Source organism: Nipponia nippon, unplaced genomic scaffold (assembly GCF_047370975.1).
Source record: "Nipponia nippon isolate SJK-2023a ecotype South Korea unplaced genomic scaffold, ASM4737097v1 scaffold_16, whole genome shotgun sequence".
In the NCBI taxonomy this organism is placed as follows: Eukaryota; Metazoa; Chordata; class Aves; order Pelecaniformes; family Threskiornithidae; genus Nipponia; species Nipponia nippon.
In genome coordinates, this window is record NW_028262332.1 from 11,817,243 (window position 1) to 11,833,757 (window position 16,515).

General features: G+C 52.9%; 1 protein-coding gene across 6 annotated transcripts in view; it reads left to right on the plus strand.

Moving 5' to 3' along the window:
• Positions 1 to 16,515, plus strand: part of ADGRD2 (adhesion G protein-coupled receptor D2) — a 30,191-nt gene that overhangs the window by 12,289 nt on the left and 1,387 nt on the right. For 4 of the 6 annotated variants that reach the window (XM_087753446.1, XM_087753445.1, XM_087753447.1 and 1 more), the window contains 10 exons: positions 274 to 376; positions 984 to 1,137; positions 1,914 to 2,047; positions 2,607 to 2,722; positions 4,389 to 4,509; positions 9,381 to 9,422; positions 9,637 to 9,690; positions 10,056 to 10,200; positions 10,766 to 10,824; positions 13,420 to 13,450. In XM_087753446.1, coding sequence (XP_087609572.1) covers positions 274 to 376; positions 984 to 1,137; positions 1,914 to 2,047; positions 2,607 to 2,722; positions 4,389 to 4,509; positions 9,381 to 9,422; positions 9,637 to 9,690; positions 10,056 to 10,200; positions 10,766 to 10,824; positions 13,420 to 13,450 — 959 coding nt within the window. The other 2 variants (XM_087753449.1, XM_087753448.1) reach the window with 2 other exon arrangements.

Below are 16,515 nucleotides of genomic sequence, written 5' to 3' on the forward strand. Positions count from 1 at the left end.
TCTGCCTTGTGAGCACGGCAGTGGCTCCCTTCGCCTCCTCCTTGCTGCCTCTTCCTTGGAGCCAAGGAACAGGCAGGTCTGAGCAGCCGTACCCACGCGCGTCCCCGGCACCAAGAGCTTGCACGCCGGGGCAGTCCCTTGCCTCTTTGGACTGTCATCTCTGCAGTGAGTAGGAGGTCACCAGGCAGGTCTGCACAGCCCAGCAAGGACTAGTGAGAACGTGTGCACCCCTTCATTTGACTGCAGCTGAGGGTTTCCTTTCGCCTTCCTCAGTGTCCCCAAGAGCGAACGAACAACTGTGCACAAGAACCTGATCTTTGCATTAGCTGCAGCAGAAGCTCTGCTCATGTTCAGCGAGTTGGCCAAGACCAACCAGGTAAGCTCACTAGAACGTGTCCTGCTTGCCCAGCAGCAGCAGGCCTGCTCAAGCGTTACTGTCAGAACAAACAGAAAAGAAGTGTAATCCCTTTTATTAATGGTTCATTAATTACCTGTAACTTGCATCTAGGAAAGAGTTGTGTCTCTGTGTTTGGAGATACATATATATACATTGTGCAATCTGTCGGGAAAATTCACCTCTTTCTTCTGACAGTTTGTTTCTGACAAAAAAATCCTTCAGGAAATTTAAGTAGTTATAAAACAGCACCATACAGTTCTGTCCCTTTCTGTGTCCCCTTCCACATCCCGGGGCTGGATCAAGCAGCTCTGAGATGAGGGACCTGCAAGGGAAGTCCAAGAACTGTCAGTTCCCTCCCCTCTGGTTTGAGATGGTCACGCAGATGAAATGCGTGTGAGCTGCAGCAGCTGCACTGTTCATGTGTTGCAATTTTAAGAACTCTTCCTAGTGCCTGTGGATGTTTAAATACATTTCTGCACGTCCTGCAGCCTGGTTTGCAGGTTGCTCTCTTCTTCCTGACCACACACACGCAGAAGCTCCCGGAGGGCTCCCTCCTGAAGCGGTGTGTGATCTCGCCTCTCCCCAGGTGGTGTGTTTCACGGTCACTGCCTGCCTTCATCTCTTCTTCATGGCAGCCTTTTCATGGATGCTGGTAGAGGGGCTTCTCCTCTGGAGCAAAGTGGTAGCAGTCAACATGAGTGAAGACAGGAGAATGAAGTTCTACTACGTGACAGGCTGGGGTATCTACAGACTCCTCTGCGCTGGGTGCTCAGAAAAATGCGTCCGTTTTTTGTCTAGCAAAAGTTTCAATAGGAGAGATGCCCAAATGTTTGGTTTGATTCAATATGAGAGCCGGGTGCCACTGCTCTGCAGAGGCTTTCTTACCTTTCTGTGTCAAATTGCCAGTCGGCATATAAGTTAAAAAGCATTTCTGTTATTTTTCTAAATCCAAGCGTTCGATACAAAAAAATGGAGGAGGAAGTTTGTGGTAAGTTCCTGTTCTTGGAGAGCATTACTGCTGTCTGATAGTAATTAAAATATAAATATGTTCCTGACTAAGCACTCTTTATTCTGAATGAGCCCTTTAGGGACATAGAATTCGTTTGAATAAGCTGAGTTTCATATCAAAGAGGAGCCTCTTTAGGTCAGTGCGCCTTGCAAAACACACACCTAGTTGGACACTGGGCAACTGGTTCAAATATTTTGGATTGGTTTATGTCTTTGATTGTCCATTTTGTTAAAAAAGCAATTTGAGGAGTAAATTGCTTTGATCAGGACTTGGAATGCTTTATACCTAGGAGAGTGATGCTGACAGCGTATAAATCTGGTCTTGCAGAGCCGGGACAGATTTCAGCCGCAGTAAATTGATGTTGCTCATGGGGTTTCGGAGGCTAAGCTGGCTCACGCTGCAGCGTGTCTGGTCATGGGGGTTTGGAAGCAATTGTCTAGAGCACAGCTGACCTGAGTGGGTCATCTCTGCTTTTCCTGGGGTTTAATTTCTGCTTTTTTTCTGCAGGCCTTCCAGTCGTTATCGTGAGTGTAACCCTTGCAACTTCCTTTAACAAGTATGTGGCAGACAACCATTGCTGGCTGAACATTCAGACCAACGTCATCTGGGCCTTTGTTGGGCCTGTCCTCGTCATCCTGGCCGTAAGTGCCAAAACCTGCCGGGACGGTGTGATTCCTTCGTGTCTGGTTTTAGGAAAGCATCGCAGAGTCGGGGGTGTCAGCACTTCCCTAGCTAAGGAGCTTGCTCGCAGGGGTCATATTGCCTGCTGCTTTTATAGGACAATTTTTGTAACGCTTTATATATACTTTCACAACACAAATAAATCTCTCTAACCAAAGCAGCTTTTTGATAGAAAAAAGTGCTTTAAGAAAATTTTGCTGACCAGTTCTTGTATTGGCTGTTAAATTAGGAATGTAGATAAATGTGTAGGTTGACTGTGACATTGGTTAAAGGTCTGATTTTAATATGGGAACATCTACAGCCTTGAAGTATTATCAGTATTGGGTTTTGAGATAAGTTTTATAGATTTCATACTTGTGTGGACAGCTCTATGAAGTATTTTATTCACTGCTTTCTCAGGAGTGATGCATTTCTCCCCAAGTTCTGACACTTAGCTATTGAGTTCCCAGCAGAAAAGACTCACCCCACTGGAGCTGAGACTACAGAAGGTTACTGGGTCCAATGGCTCTTCTCTGACAGGTGAACACCTTCGTGCTGTGCCGGGTGGTGATGGTGACTGTGTCCAGTGCTCGCAGGAGGTCAAAGATGCTGACGCCCAACAGCAACCTGGAGAACCAGATTGGAATACAGATATGGTGAGCAGGGAAGGGGCTGGTTTTCCCAGCCGTGGCTGCTCTGGGTATGAAACGGTGGAATTACTGTTAAGCTGAGAGTCTTTGCCTTGGCAAAGTGAAAGACCATGAGTTGGGGGAGTCAGGGCAGAAAGGATTTTCTCCGCCAAGGTGCATCACCCAAAGGTAGTCTGTCTGCTCTAGCGTCTACACCACTGAGAAGCCCAGCCAGCACTTTCAGCCTGGGGAACCCGGTGCTGGACTCCATCTGCCCTCGCACTCTGAAATCTCAGCACTTTGGGACGGGAGACCCTTGGCAGTGCCTCCTGCCATCAAAGCTACCCGGGGCCCCTTGGCACCACCAGGAGCAGCACTTTGGGTCTGGGAATGGCTGGTGTCTCCATCGGCTGCAGTGGTGTTAGTGTGCGTGAACACGGGTGGCCCTGCCGAACCCACTGCCGAGCTGTCTGCCCCTTCACTGTCGTTAGCCCCCCGTGCTGCTAAGCAGCTTGCTGGCAGGTGCGCAGGCATCCTGTAAAACATCGCCGTAGGGAAGGGAGGTAGCAGCCTGGGGTGTTTCAAGGAATCCAGGGACCCAGCTGGATGCCCAATTTCCGTGGAATTTTACAGAGCTCTGAGCCGCAGTAGCAGCTCCTCTCTGCTTCGCAGAACATTGCAGTTTGAAGGGGTCGTAACTAAATTTGTCTCCTTAGCACTTGTGTGTGCCCCTCAGCAGGATGCCAGTGTAGAGAGTGCAGGGGTTTTGGCTATTTGCATTATAAAAAACATTTTCTATATGAGTTTGGGACTTGGTGGATTGAGAGTAACGCTGATGGGGATTACATACATGGGGAAAGCGGTGGTGTGGACTTCTGTAATCAGTCAATATAGAGAGACCTCTAAAAAACTGCTGCTTGAGTCATTACTTTATCATCCTCTGCGAATCTTTATTGTTGTTAGCTGGCGCCGAATACCTCTGCTAGACACACATTGTTCCCCTGTATCATAAATAAGTTTTCCCAAATTTACAGAAGCACAAAGATAGGGCATTGCTGGAGGGCAGGGTGACATCCATATGCTAATAAAACAAATACAGAAGCCCTCCTTGTAGCAGCAATTGGGGGGGAAAATAGCTGTTTTCTCATGGCTAATGACGTCAAAGAGCTCCCTTCTTGCTAACTCTCAGCGATAAATAAAGAGCAGGGCTGGCACACTGGGGGCTGGGAGGTGAAATGTTTGGTTTTTCCCCTCCTAATTAATTTTGTTTGCAAAGGAATGTGTTCCATAGCTACCATCTTGGGTGCCACTTGGTGGACACATCATCTGAAAGGCGCTTGCTGGGGGAGGGGAGCTGTCTCCAGCAGGGAGACAAGGAAGGTTTCTTCTAAACTGCAAGATACAGGCCAGGGTGCTCCTAAACCCGTGGAGCTCTTTCAGGGCAGATCCACTCTGTGCTCTGTAGCCTAGTGCAGATGCCCCAGGGAGATCATGGCGAGACCCTGGGCAGGGTTTGCAGAGCCAGGAGGGACACTCGGCAGGCTGGGGCGCTTTGCCAGGACGCCCTGGGCTCAGGGACGTGGGGCACGACAGAGACCCCCGCGCAGAGCTGGTGGCCGGGAGGAGGGTGCCAGTGCACCGTCCTTCGGCTTTGCAATGCACCCAGGTAACCCTGAGCTCTTCTTCCTGACAGGGCCACAGCCAAGCCCGTGCTGGTGCTGCTGCCCGTGCTGGGGCTGACCTGGGTGTGCGGGGTCCTCGTCCACCTCAGCATCATTTGGGCCTATGTCTTCATCGTGCTGAACTCCCTCCAGGTGAGTCCTGTACCAGGTGGGTCCTCACATCACACCCGAGCCGGTACCTGCGGTTTCTTGTTCTTCGGTGGTACACTACCTGTCCTAAGAGTTGGGGACATTTGTCAGCTCTGAAGCCCAGCTTTCCCAAGCTGCTGTGCTCTTTGGTCTGAGGAAACTAAGTTCATGCTCCCAAGATACGAATCACAGCTCTGGAGACCTTATTCATCTAATGGCCCTTCAGCACCAGTCTCTGGAGTGTCCCTACTGGTGCCATAGCTTTCCAGTTCAAATCTTGTTTCTCATGTTAGATTTTCTGACATTGGCATGGTTTCAACATGACGCTTACAAACTGACATGCTTGTAGGGAACTTCATTAGAGTTTTGATTCGGTCATTTAATGGATGATTAAAATGGTAACTGTCCAGTTTAATGGGGCAGACATCCCACCTGCTGTTTGCATCAGTGAAATGAGCCCCATTCCTACGGGGATGAGCCGTGTGTGCCAGCATCACTGTTAGAATAGGGCTGTTCGTGACGAGCATCTCAAAGGTCACATCCAGCCATAGCGTGTTTGATTGCTGCTTAGATGGTGTGTGTTCTAGGATAAATGTTTGCCATCTGGTTCATGTTCAGACATACTTAGAGATCGTGGCCCAAGAACTGTACAGGCAGAACCACCTTCCCTTTGCTTGGAGGTCAGCTTTACCATGGGGAGATGAGAGAAGATGAATTAAGAATCAAGGACTAAAGATCTTCACCCCTAAAATCCATCTTGTCTGCAGCCACGCAGCTGCTCCCCAGGGATGCTCCCGGTGCCCAGTGAGAGCTGCACTGGAATCTGATGGGATGCGGGAGTGTTAGGTGGAACAGATTGCGATGTGGGCTGGTGATCAGAGCCTGGCACGGGGAGGCTGGAAGGCTGTGTGCTGTTTCTAGCTCTGACTTGCAAGACCTTGGGTGAGTCATGTCACCTCCTTAAACCCCTTCATTCCTCTTTAGGTAGCATCATCTGGCTACATTTTTAAGGCTATTTGCTTGTCTTGGTGTCTTCCAGGGCCATGGCTGTGACTACCATACTTCAGAGCCGTGTTGTTAATATGTAGTATTAATAGGGATCTCTATAGGGCAGAAAGTAACCCTGGTGTGTAAAGCAATATGTAATATTTGCTTCTAAGTTTACTGATTTCATCAAAAGAGTTCAAAACTTTAACCAGCCTGTATGTGGTTAAGAGAGCAAAGCAAATTGTATTAGTCATAGCAGCCAGGAGCACTCAGTTCTGCACTGAGCTAGGACTGTTCCCAGGACCTCAGGATATCTGAAACTCAGGGACACATGGTGACAAAAAGTCCCAGAACATGTGCTTGCCACCTGCGATTCAAAGCATCAGCCCCCTTGTTGGCAGAAGCCTTCCAAACCTCGGGAGAAAGCAGCTGTAGATGGAGCCAGAGAAGCACTGAGCACCACTGCTCCTGAGGGGCCGGAGGGAACGGTGCCCAGGCGGGCAGTTACTGGGGCAGGGAGCCGGCCAGGGCAACAGGCGCGGGCTCCGTCCAGCCCTTGGGGCTAAGACTGTGCCAGCACAAATCGCGCCTGGGGATACCCAGTCCTGTCCCTTTGTGCTGGGTATTCACACATAAATTTTTCAAAGTCCCTTGCCCAGTGCTCGAGGACAAATCCTACTCCAGGGCATCCAAGTTAAGAGAGCAACTGGGTACTACCCTCCAAACCAGTGGGATCCAAAGAGTTCTCCACCTATCTCCCTTTTTTCTTTGGATGCAATAGAAAATGGCCCCCGCTGTAGCTTTCACGTATGGAGCAGCAGAGTTTGCAGCGCTTCCCTCTGGCATACTTGGCCGGTTTCAGTGTACCACTGGCCCAGCTCTCCAAGGGTGAAACGCAGGCGTTATCACCACGTGCACAAGATGGGTGGCTGCTCCAGGGATGTTCTGCCGGTGGCTGGCCCTGGTCCAGCGGCCGGGTGCTGCTCACGCACATCTGTCGGCTCTCAGATGGGATGTTCCAAGGCCAGACAAGGACTGCCTCTCCACATCTCCGCTATTAAGGATATCAGAAGGGTGGCAGGAGGCCTGTCCTAACTGTAATTAAATATAGCATCAGTTCACCTTGCCTCCTCATGCCATGCTTAAGTTATTGAGCAGAAGACAACTCCAGGCTCAGTGCTGTGATGAGGTGAACAGCACCAGCATCTTTTCATTCACAGAAAAAAAAAGAAAATTGTCAGCTTGGGTGAACTCCATCGGCATCAGCAGAGAGGCAGATCAGAGCACAGCATCCCAGCACCATCCTGGTGGTCTTCCTCTGCCTTGCTTCAGTGTTGGTGCTGTAAAAACGTGAGCACGTATATCACACCGGAGGGGTCCTGCTGAGGATCTCGGGCTTGGATAACCTGCGGGAGAGCTGCTTCCTAGTAGCACTTAGGGCTGCTCTTTCCTCTTCAACCTGGCCCTGGCAAGGGAAATCCCATGATGAGTTCCCTGGTTCAGTGACTGCCAGTACCCTTTGAGTGGGGCCTGACAATGCCAGTGCCCAGACTGCCCCTCCAGGGCTCACTCAGCCTTCGATTCGCCACCGATGCCAGCAGAGGGGCTGTGGGACGCTGGCTGTTGTAACGTGGGCGCTGGGCATAGGGGTTGTTCCCTGAAATGAATAAATGTGTCCTCTGGATGGTACACCTCCTGAGCCTCTCTCTCGCAAGCCATGACATCTGCCTTGGGTGAGATAGGCGCTGAGGTGTTTGCTGGATCAGTATTTGTTTTCTTCCCTTGCTTTCTACATTATTGCTACTTTTGTTTTTCTTCTTTCTCCTAAAGCTCAGTAGGAGCCGTGGCTGTTGTGTGGACAGGCAGCCGAGGGTTTGCTCACGGATGTGTTGTGCTTGTTTGCCTTCTGTCCCTTGATTACCAAGTTCAGGTCAATTTGCACATTACCCCAGAAGAAAAATTGTGATGCTGGTGGGAAGCTGTGGAGTTGAGAGAAAGCAGGGATAAAACCATCCCATTTCAGCCCCTTTGCTGACTGTCTTATGGATCGCCTTGGAATTTCCTTTAAGGCCAGTGTGCTTCTTCATGCGCTAGTGTTGTGCAGGAGACTTTTGCTGCTGTGGTTGTTTGTTTGTTTGACTGCTTTCTGTTTATCTGCGGAAACCAAAGCCTGTCTTCAAGGTTACTCTGTGCGTCGACACCAAACATGACAACTCCTTCTCCAGCCAGGCAGCACAGCAATTCAGCTGAGTGACTGAAAAACAGCAGGGAGGGGTGCTGCGCCGGAGGTGGCTGCGGTGGCTGCCCCACCGGCTGGTGAGCAGGCAGCAGCACCTTCCCTCCAGCCCGCGATTTCAGAGGTAGCAGCACCAACACCCTGCCAAGCACCGAACTCTGGGCCGAGGTGCCTGCTGTTAAGAAACAGCATAGGTAAAACCTGCTGGCTTCATTTGAACTTGTGGAGCTGGAAGGATGGTCCTGAGGCGGGCTCAGGGCAGGGACTTACAGGGCCACTCACCCGTCTCCAGTGAGAGGGGAGCAGGAGATGACGTTGCTCCCAGGAGGGGTGTGCGGAGCGCAGCAGGACAGACGGACACCAGGCAGGACCATCCATCCCGCTCTGCGGGTCCCGGCACGTGCCACACTCTCACCTGGGGCCACCCAGCGCCTGCCCCGCCATGAGCAGGGAGCCGCAGCGGCCGGGGCATTGCGGGCCCTGCCGGGAGAAGATGGCGCACGGGCAGGAGCGCGGGCAGGAGCAGGCTCCTCCAGAGCTCCTCCGCTTCCGCCCGCCGCTGCAGCTGGGCCTCCTCTCCTTCCTTGCTCTCCTCCCAGCCGACCTCGCCGCTGCCCCCCTCCCCGCGCTCATCCAGAATGATTATTTCAAGGAAGACCTGCCTTGGCAGCCGGACCAGAAATCTGGTCTGGGGGAGTGACCAGCATTGCTGGCTGAAGGACAGGTCATGGCACGGCGCCAGGGTACTGCTACCATTACGCCTGCCAAGAGCTTGCAGATGAAGAGCAAGGCTCATTGAAGACAAGATGGATTACTTTTCTTGCTGCAGCTGATTTATCTAGCTGCGATAACAAACACCCCACAGATATAACATAAATCTGGTGGGCCAGATAGGGCTGCCTTAAGGCCAAAATCGTTGGTCTGGAGCTGTAATTAGCCCCAGGCTGTGGCCTCCATGCAGTGCTCGCTCTGGCCCTGTCCCGGGCACTTTCCCCGGTGTGCCGGCGGCAAGGATTGTCCAGACTGGGGCTGAGCAAAGCCTCTGGGTCTGTACCCCACTGAATTTGGGTAGAGGGTCCTGTTAACGCTGTGGGCTGTCACTGCATGGGGCAGAGGAACTGTCCCCGGCATCATGCTGCGCTTGGTCTGCGGGAGGCGGGCAAACGCCCCGCCTGGGGTTGGTGCTCAGTGGGAAGGGAGGCCTGCTTCCCGGATTTCAGTTCCCCTAGCAATTAATTCCTGGTGGTTTCTGGTTCTGAGATCTGAAGGAGTGTTTCCCAGGGGATTTTGCATGCACGAGTGAATGAGAGTGCGGGAGAGCTTCGGGCTTGGGAAGCCAAGTGCCCAGTGAGAGGTGCCCACTCCCCCCAAATGAAATGGGGGGAGAGGAGAAGGAAGAGGGACTGGGGCAGGAACTGTCTCTCCTTTGGACTCTCTGTGAAGAGCCTGGTCTCAAGTGTTATTTCAAGGAAGGTCCTTCCTGCCCAGCTGTCCCTGGCTGTGCCGTACCCGCTGCCTCTGCCGGTCCTTAGCCCACCCCTTAGCCCAAGTCCTCACCCATTCTAGTGCTCATCAAACTCGTTTCCTCCCATGCAAAGTAGCGCAAACCAGCTGTACATCTCTAACCCTTCCTGTGCTCTCTGCTTTTCAGGGCCTGTACATATTCCTGGTCTATGCAATCTATAACAGCGAGGTAAGAGATGGCCCCGGCTGGGGCTCAGTCACTCGTCACAGCAACCATTTATTGGCAGTCAAGGGGGTAGCTGGGGTTGTAGTAGGTGCAACAGGCAGCATAGCCCTGACTGTGCTTCTGGGACACTGACTGCTTTTTCTCCGTGGCTTGCTGGAGGATCTCTTGCTCTGCTAGAGCTGCTGTGGCCCTCTCTGATGTCCTTGCTCTCTTCCAGGTGAGGAATGCCATCCAGAGGATGAAGGACAAGAAGAAAGCACTCTCGTTCACAGTAAGTTGCAAGGAAGCCCTGCTGCCCCCTTCATTCATCATGCACCCACCAGATGAGGGCCCTAGGTGTGCGCTTGGACTCCTTTGAGGAGATGAGGTTGGAAAGGAGTCTTATTTTTCTCCCCACTTGTCCTATGTAGGGAGAGTGGCAGAGGCTGTCTCCTTTCTTGGCTGTTCTGTTGAACAATGCAGACCCAAAAATAATCTGCCCTGATTAGGCAGCAGCCTGCTGTACCAGGGTGGGGTGGGAGTCGAAGTCCCAGGGGCTGTGGTGCAGATGAAATCGATCTTTAAAGTTGGACGTGGATCCAGCAAAGACGCATGTTGCAATTTTCACTGTCCTGTATGTCTTGCCTGTCATTACAGAACTGCTCGCATCCCATCAACTACTTATCAAGTCCAAGAAACACGACCTCTTGGGAGACAGGGAAACTGAGTCCTTCTGCAGCTGAGAGTGCCTTGTCGAGCCCTGTGCAGAAAGACCCTCCAGTGAAGAACATCACCAACAGAGGTAAAGAGGGTTGTTGTGGCTGTGGGCCCAGGCTGTGTGATGAGACCTCAGTAAAATTGTTATTCCCAAGGCTTGAATTTTAGTGCATGTTCGCTTGGCGCTGCCTTGAACTTATTTGCACACTGTGCCTGTGTGAGCACTTGGGGTCTGGTGCTGCAAATGCAGCACGGGATGAAGGATTCCCGGGGAAGGCAGGAACCGTGTTCACGTGGGCCTCAGAGGGTCGGGTTCATGCCTGCAGGCTGGCTGGGTGTGGGCCTGGGGGTCCCAGCACCGTGTTGTGCGGCACGGCATTCTCTTGAGGCAAGAATCCATGTTTGTGTCTTAAAATGAATTTTCTGGAGAAGGCGGGGCGAAGGTGGCAGTAGGAAATAGGGGGTTTAGCTTCTAGGCGAAAAGGCGTTGCATGCTCCAACCAGTTTGTGGGTGCAATTACGCAGGTAACCTGTTCGGTCCCTTTGCTTCAGTGGGAGGTACTTAACGGACACAGAGCACTGAGTTCCTGGTGAAGCGTGAATATTTCTACTCTCTAGTCTCCAAACTCATTGTGCTGCTTCACCCCTAGGAAATTTTGGAGCCAAAATTCCCATGGGGATTTCATCAATTATGTCACCTGAGAGACCGGTATGTAAAGTCTTCTGTTATTCTTCCACCTTCACCCACAGACAGAGTGTAGTAGTTACGTAGGAATGGTGTCTAACGGTTCCAGCAAGGGGCTGGGACTCAGACACCTGGTAGTGTTACCAGCTCTGGCACAAATTCAGTGGTTTACATTGAGCAAGTCCCAGAAGCTGCCTGACTCATCCACCCTGCGCGGGGGCTGAGGGTAATGCCGATCCCCGCTGTCCCAGGGCGTTACAGAAGCTGCTGAGCGTTGGTGAGGGACCGGGCAGCGCGTTAGCTCAGCACCCATGCTCTCCTCCTGAGGACCACTCTGGACACGCGGCCTAACTATCAAAGCAAGGAGGTTTTGATACACATCCTGATGACTCTGGTTTATTAAAATACATACTTGTTATTAGCAGCATATTGATTCAAGTCATTTAAATGCATGTTTTCATGCCCATAGTGCCCACGCCTGGTAGTCAAGCCAGATGCAAGTGAGTGTTTGCTGCCTTCTGTAGGAGCATAAGATGAAGAGCGAGGCGGGCTGGCAGGCAGGGGCTCCTGGCCAGTGACCTGCCTTGCCTGTGCTGTGAGGGCAGGGCTTGGCTCCGGAGGCGATTGCCTGAGCCGGGGCTGGCCTGGGCAGGGGCAGGCAGCAGAGGGCAACAGGGGAGAGCGCCTGTTCGGGGGGCAGGAGAGGAGGAGGCCCAGAACGGCCGGTTTCCAAGGCGAGAGCTCACTCCTGAGCCGATGGGCAACCAGCCCCGCTGCCGCGCCGGGAGGGTGATTGTAGCAGGGGCATACACGAACAGAAGGAGCCAGTGACTTTGAGCCAGTAAAGCACCAAGCAGAGGTTGGTACGGATCAAGGCAGGAGAGTTCCCCCAGGGCCAGCAAATTGAAGACATGCAGCAGGGGCTCGCTGTCCCTGCGGCAGGCGAGCCGCATCCGTCCAGGGAAGGCAGGCTGGGTCGTGCTGCCTACGGGAGTGTGATGTAGAGCTCAGCGAGATATGGACTGAAGCAGGGAACAATTTAAATTTGACTACTCTGATACCACTTTCATCTCCCGCTATTGAAATGATCATCAGTCCTTGTGCACTTGACGTACAAGTGCTGTAATTTCCTCAGAATAAAATCCAACACTACTTTCATATGAGTCTCTCGCTGAAGGATCTCTCTCCCTCTCTAATATTTATCCTTTGAAAACCTGTGTCACATAGACAGCTCTTATTTATCCAATAGATAATACTTCTATAGCTGGCATATCGTTTTGAAGCCACTCAATAAAATCCATATTTTCATCTCTCATGATTTATATTGTGGTTAATGCTGTTCCTCCCCTCGTGCTGAATGCCGACCAGGATTCATTCGCAGGTGATGCTTTTCTCAGCCAGCCAGGTGCTGGCTGTGTAAACCGGGACCAGGGCTAAGCTCCTGGCACCAGATACGAGGCGTGGGCTTAGCCAGGGGCCTGAGTTTCCTAAGGCAGGGAGCATTAGGAGGCAGCAGATCTCCTAAATGCCAAGGCCGTGGCATTTCCTAGCAGGCAGACAGAAAGCGCTTTCCTCCGTGTGAGGGTCACCTAGGATTTCGCTGCGTCTTTGCTGCTTAAACATTGCATTTTTAATGTGCTTGTTTCCTTTCTAACTAAGATGGATGGAGCAGCCTTCAGAAGGTGAGGCTGCTGCTAGTGCCCGCCTGGGGAGAGGGGGCACAGCCCGCTGCCCGTGCAGACGGGTGCTATGGCAGTGCGGCGCTCGGTGAGCCCCGCGGTGCCAGCCCAGCCAGGGCTGCGGCGAGTCTCCATCCGAGCCCCGTCTTCCCTGCCATGGTGGTCGGCGCAGCTGTGCCCCGAGCAGTGCCACCCTCCGCTGCGAGGGGCTGCTGCCGCTGCTCCTTCCTTACATCAGTCAGCGCTGTTCCTCCTGCTCCCTGGCTGAGTGAGTCACGGCACTCGCTGGAGGAGCGGTGGATTAAGAATGTCACTGGCAGCTGCACAATAGTTTGGATGAAGAGAAGACGCTACTTAAAAACGTTTGAAAACACTTAAAATGACAAAACACCGAGCAAGTGAAGATACAAACACAGAGGAGATGTTCTTTGTGTTTCAGCTTTTTTAAATGTTGTTTGCTGATATGTATTGCTGTTGGGCTGGGAGCAGGAATTTCACACTTCGCAGAGCATTAACCATCACTGAAGCACCGGGTGCAGGCTTGTGCGTGCTCTTTCCACCACAACACTGGGGAGAAAGTTCTCTCTCCTCCTCTCCTGGATTTTCCTGTGGTCTCCAGCGCGGTGCCCAGCCCGCTGCGTCACCTCGGGGCTGGAGGGGTCCCCGAGAGGGCGAGCAGAGCAGGGCAGCAGCTGACCCCGCAAGCACTGCCGAGAGGTGCAGCCGTGTCCAGGGGCACTCTGCGAGGTGCCTGTCCCTTGGGGATGGGGATGAAGGCTCCAGTTCGCAGCCTGTGCGGTGGCTTGGTGGGAGGGAGAGCGTGGTGCAGCAGCTGGGTGCTGGGGGAGCCCTGCTGGCCCCGGGGAGCGTGCTGGGGGCTGCCAGCAGTGAAGCAATCAGACCTGTACCTTCTGCTAACAAATGTTCTCCCCTCTTTCAGGCCGTAGAGCTGACAGCGTTCAAATCCTCAGGTAACATTTGCCTACATCATTTTCTTTGATTTTTGTTCCTGCTGATACTGGTGTCTGTGGTTGCATGGTGGAGTGCTGCCCAGAGGGCAGGTGATTTTTGCTCAGGCTTTAGGAAGCATTTTATTTCCAAACTGCCCTGGTGGGTGCAGTCCTGGCCAGGCTGTTGGGAGATCCGTGTCCCCCATGAACAGATGAGGGAGAGGGGAGGGTACGAAGCCCCAGCAGCTCTGCCGGTGCTGCCTGTGCTGCCTCTCCCTGGCAGCACTGGTGGCTCAGCCAAGAGTGCCCATCTCACAGCACCCACCGGTTTCTCCCCATGTCTCTGCACCTTCCTTGCTGCCTGTCCATGTCTGCAGCTTGCTGCACACCAGCTCCCTGGGCCCCTCCGTGACAGTGGAGCTGCAGGTCGCAGGCCTTGGCAGGCAGCAGAGGGGCAGTGGGTACCTGCAGGTACCTCATGCTGAGCGCTCTGCCTGTGCACCCCCGCACGGCCAGACCGTGAGGCACAGCAGGGACCGGCACACCTCGCGGCTTGGCAAGACCTGGGCTGCTTTCAGGGGTGGCAACAGCTCTTTGCTGCCACGGGGTATTTTAAACCAGCAGCTGCTGCAGAAAGCGCTGGCGGGTGTTAGAAGTTACTTGCTCCCAAAGAAGGGCAGCCAGGGAACATGGGGGGTTCAGACGGGGCTGGATTTATGAGCTTAAAAGCAGCCATTTAGCTTCTTCTGTTTCAGGTTGTAGAAAGGCCAATGTCACCATGGAGGTGGGTAGAATTAAAACCAGAAATCCCTCCTAAGCCCCAGACCTCTGCTCAACTGCAGCGCTGGGGAGAGGCCGGCCAGCCACAGCTCCCTGCTCTTGCCCCAACTTCCCTGCCTGGCTTTGGGCAAGTCACCAGCTCCTCTGGGTACGGGTGTAGCATATTTAGCTTTATTTTTTTTACCAGCCACTGCTGAGTACTCCCAGCATGCTCAGTACAGTCTCTGGATGGGGTCACTCCAGCAGACAGTGCAGTGAAGAAGCACCAGGGATGGATTGATATTATTTTTTCTGCATTGTTACATTTTCTTTTGTCAAAGGAAGCAGTGCGTTAGCAGGTTTCTGATTTTGCTCCACATTAAGTGTCTAAGCAGGGCATGCTTAGACTATTTTCGAGACGTTGCCACCCAGAAGCATTGCAGCTTTCCTCCCCACAGTGGACACATGAGCAAGGCAGAAACGGTGGCATCCAGGAGTAAATGTGCTGCGGCATTTCAGGCATAGGAGTGGGGTCTCAGAGACAGCAAGACGTACACCCAGCACATGCATTTGTGCTCTGCCCCCCCTGCCCCTGCTCCTGCATATTTTAATCTAGCCACATGTGTAATTAAACTCCAGCTGTGCAAAGAGGCAGGTTGTTTAGTTTGGTTTTGTTTTCTCAGGTAAGCCCTCAGTATATTTTTAAAAGCCTGGGTCTGCCCAGAGGATGGTGGGGGTGCCGGGCTGGGCTCGGTGCCTGCCCCCTTGCGCGCCGGCTGATGCACAACGGCCATAGAAGCAGCCAGTGGGTGCAGGGCAGCGCTGTGCACGGCCACCCTCTCCGCTAGCACCGAGAGCGGCTCCTCACGCGCCCCGGGGCGAGGGAGCCCTTGGTTGGGCAGTCCTTCAGCCTAGGGTGAATGAGAAGATCTCCTTGAACCAGAAGAGCACTCCTCTGCACACTTGTGTACGTGCAAGCCGGTGTGCGGCACAGCGCTGGTGCCGGCTACGCTGCGCTGCTCTGAGGCGCCGGGCTCAGAGACAAGTGCTTCCAGACATTAAAAAAAAAAAATAAAAGGCAGTAATGCCCAGCTGTAATAATGCCTGGAAGACCCCAGGGCAGCTCAGCGTTGCACAGGCTCCCATCTTCACAGCTTGTTCAAGAGAGCAAAATGCTATGTAGCTCTTGGGGATAACAGCTGCCAGGGGAAGCAAACCATAAACCGTGTGCTTGATGATGAAGAGGAGACAAATCATTTCAACAGACACTGCTTCCTCTCTTCTACTTGTTTTCTCCTAAAATAGGTTATTGAAAAGAGACCTATTTTGCCCCAGGTATCTTTATTTGAAAATTTCCAGCCAGCTTTAATGAAAATGATGGTGGTACCAGCAGCAGGCTTGCAGGAGGTCATGCATCGGCCCAGGAGGAGCCTGCCTGCCCCGCAGTCCAGTGGGGAGAGCTGGTGGGCAGGGGGAGCGCGGGACCCTGGGCACTGGTGGGAGACCTGGGGCTTAAAGGACTTGCTCGCAATCTCCTAGGCAAGCTGTGCTGGATCTGGGGTGGGATCCACCCCATCTCTGCTCCAGCACCTCAGCTGTGCTCCCGTGGGAGCTGTGGGCATCGCGCTGGCTCCAAGCGCAAGAGGCAGCCAGCGGGTCCCTGGGGGGAGCTGGGGATGGGCTTCCAGCGCTGCCTCAACACGTGTGAGGATGAGGGCAGATGAAATGCAGGTAAACACCAGGCCAGTTGCAGAACCGCAGAAATGAGGAGTTCTGCAGCGTGGCTGTGGCCAGGAGGCAGGCGCGGGCTGCGCTCTGCCCTGTGGATCCCTCCCCGCCTCCCCACCCCCAGTATTAGGGCTCCCCCCGCAAGGACTCAATTCACTCAGAGAGGCCGCACGTTTCCGCAGTAATGAGCTCCAGCCCAGCTGTACAAAGCTGCGCGTTGCAGCAAGCGCACTGCCCGGATTCATTACACCCTTTATGTAAGCAGGGGATGGCCGGGGGGGTTCACATATTTGCACAAACAATAAGTACTGTCTTCCTTGTCTTGGCAAACAAGAGCTCCAAGAGGCCTCCACATCCTCCATCTCTTCAAGTGATGGCTGCTTTGTTTCCTCACGATAATTTCATTATTCTGTGTGAATACATTTATATGTTGCTAAGCCACACATAGCAACATGGATCTTGTCTCCATCGCCCAGCCTTTCTGTGATCAATATTAAGTAATTCTGCAACTCTCGCCATACCATGTTAAATAAGATTGTGTTTAAAATAATAAGGAAATTATGAATCTTTGGGGTTCAAAGCCAGTAAAGCACCTGAGT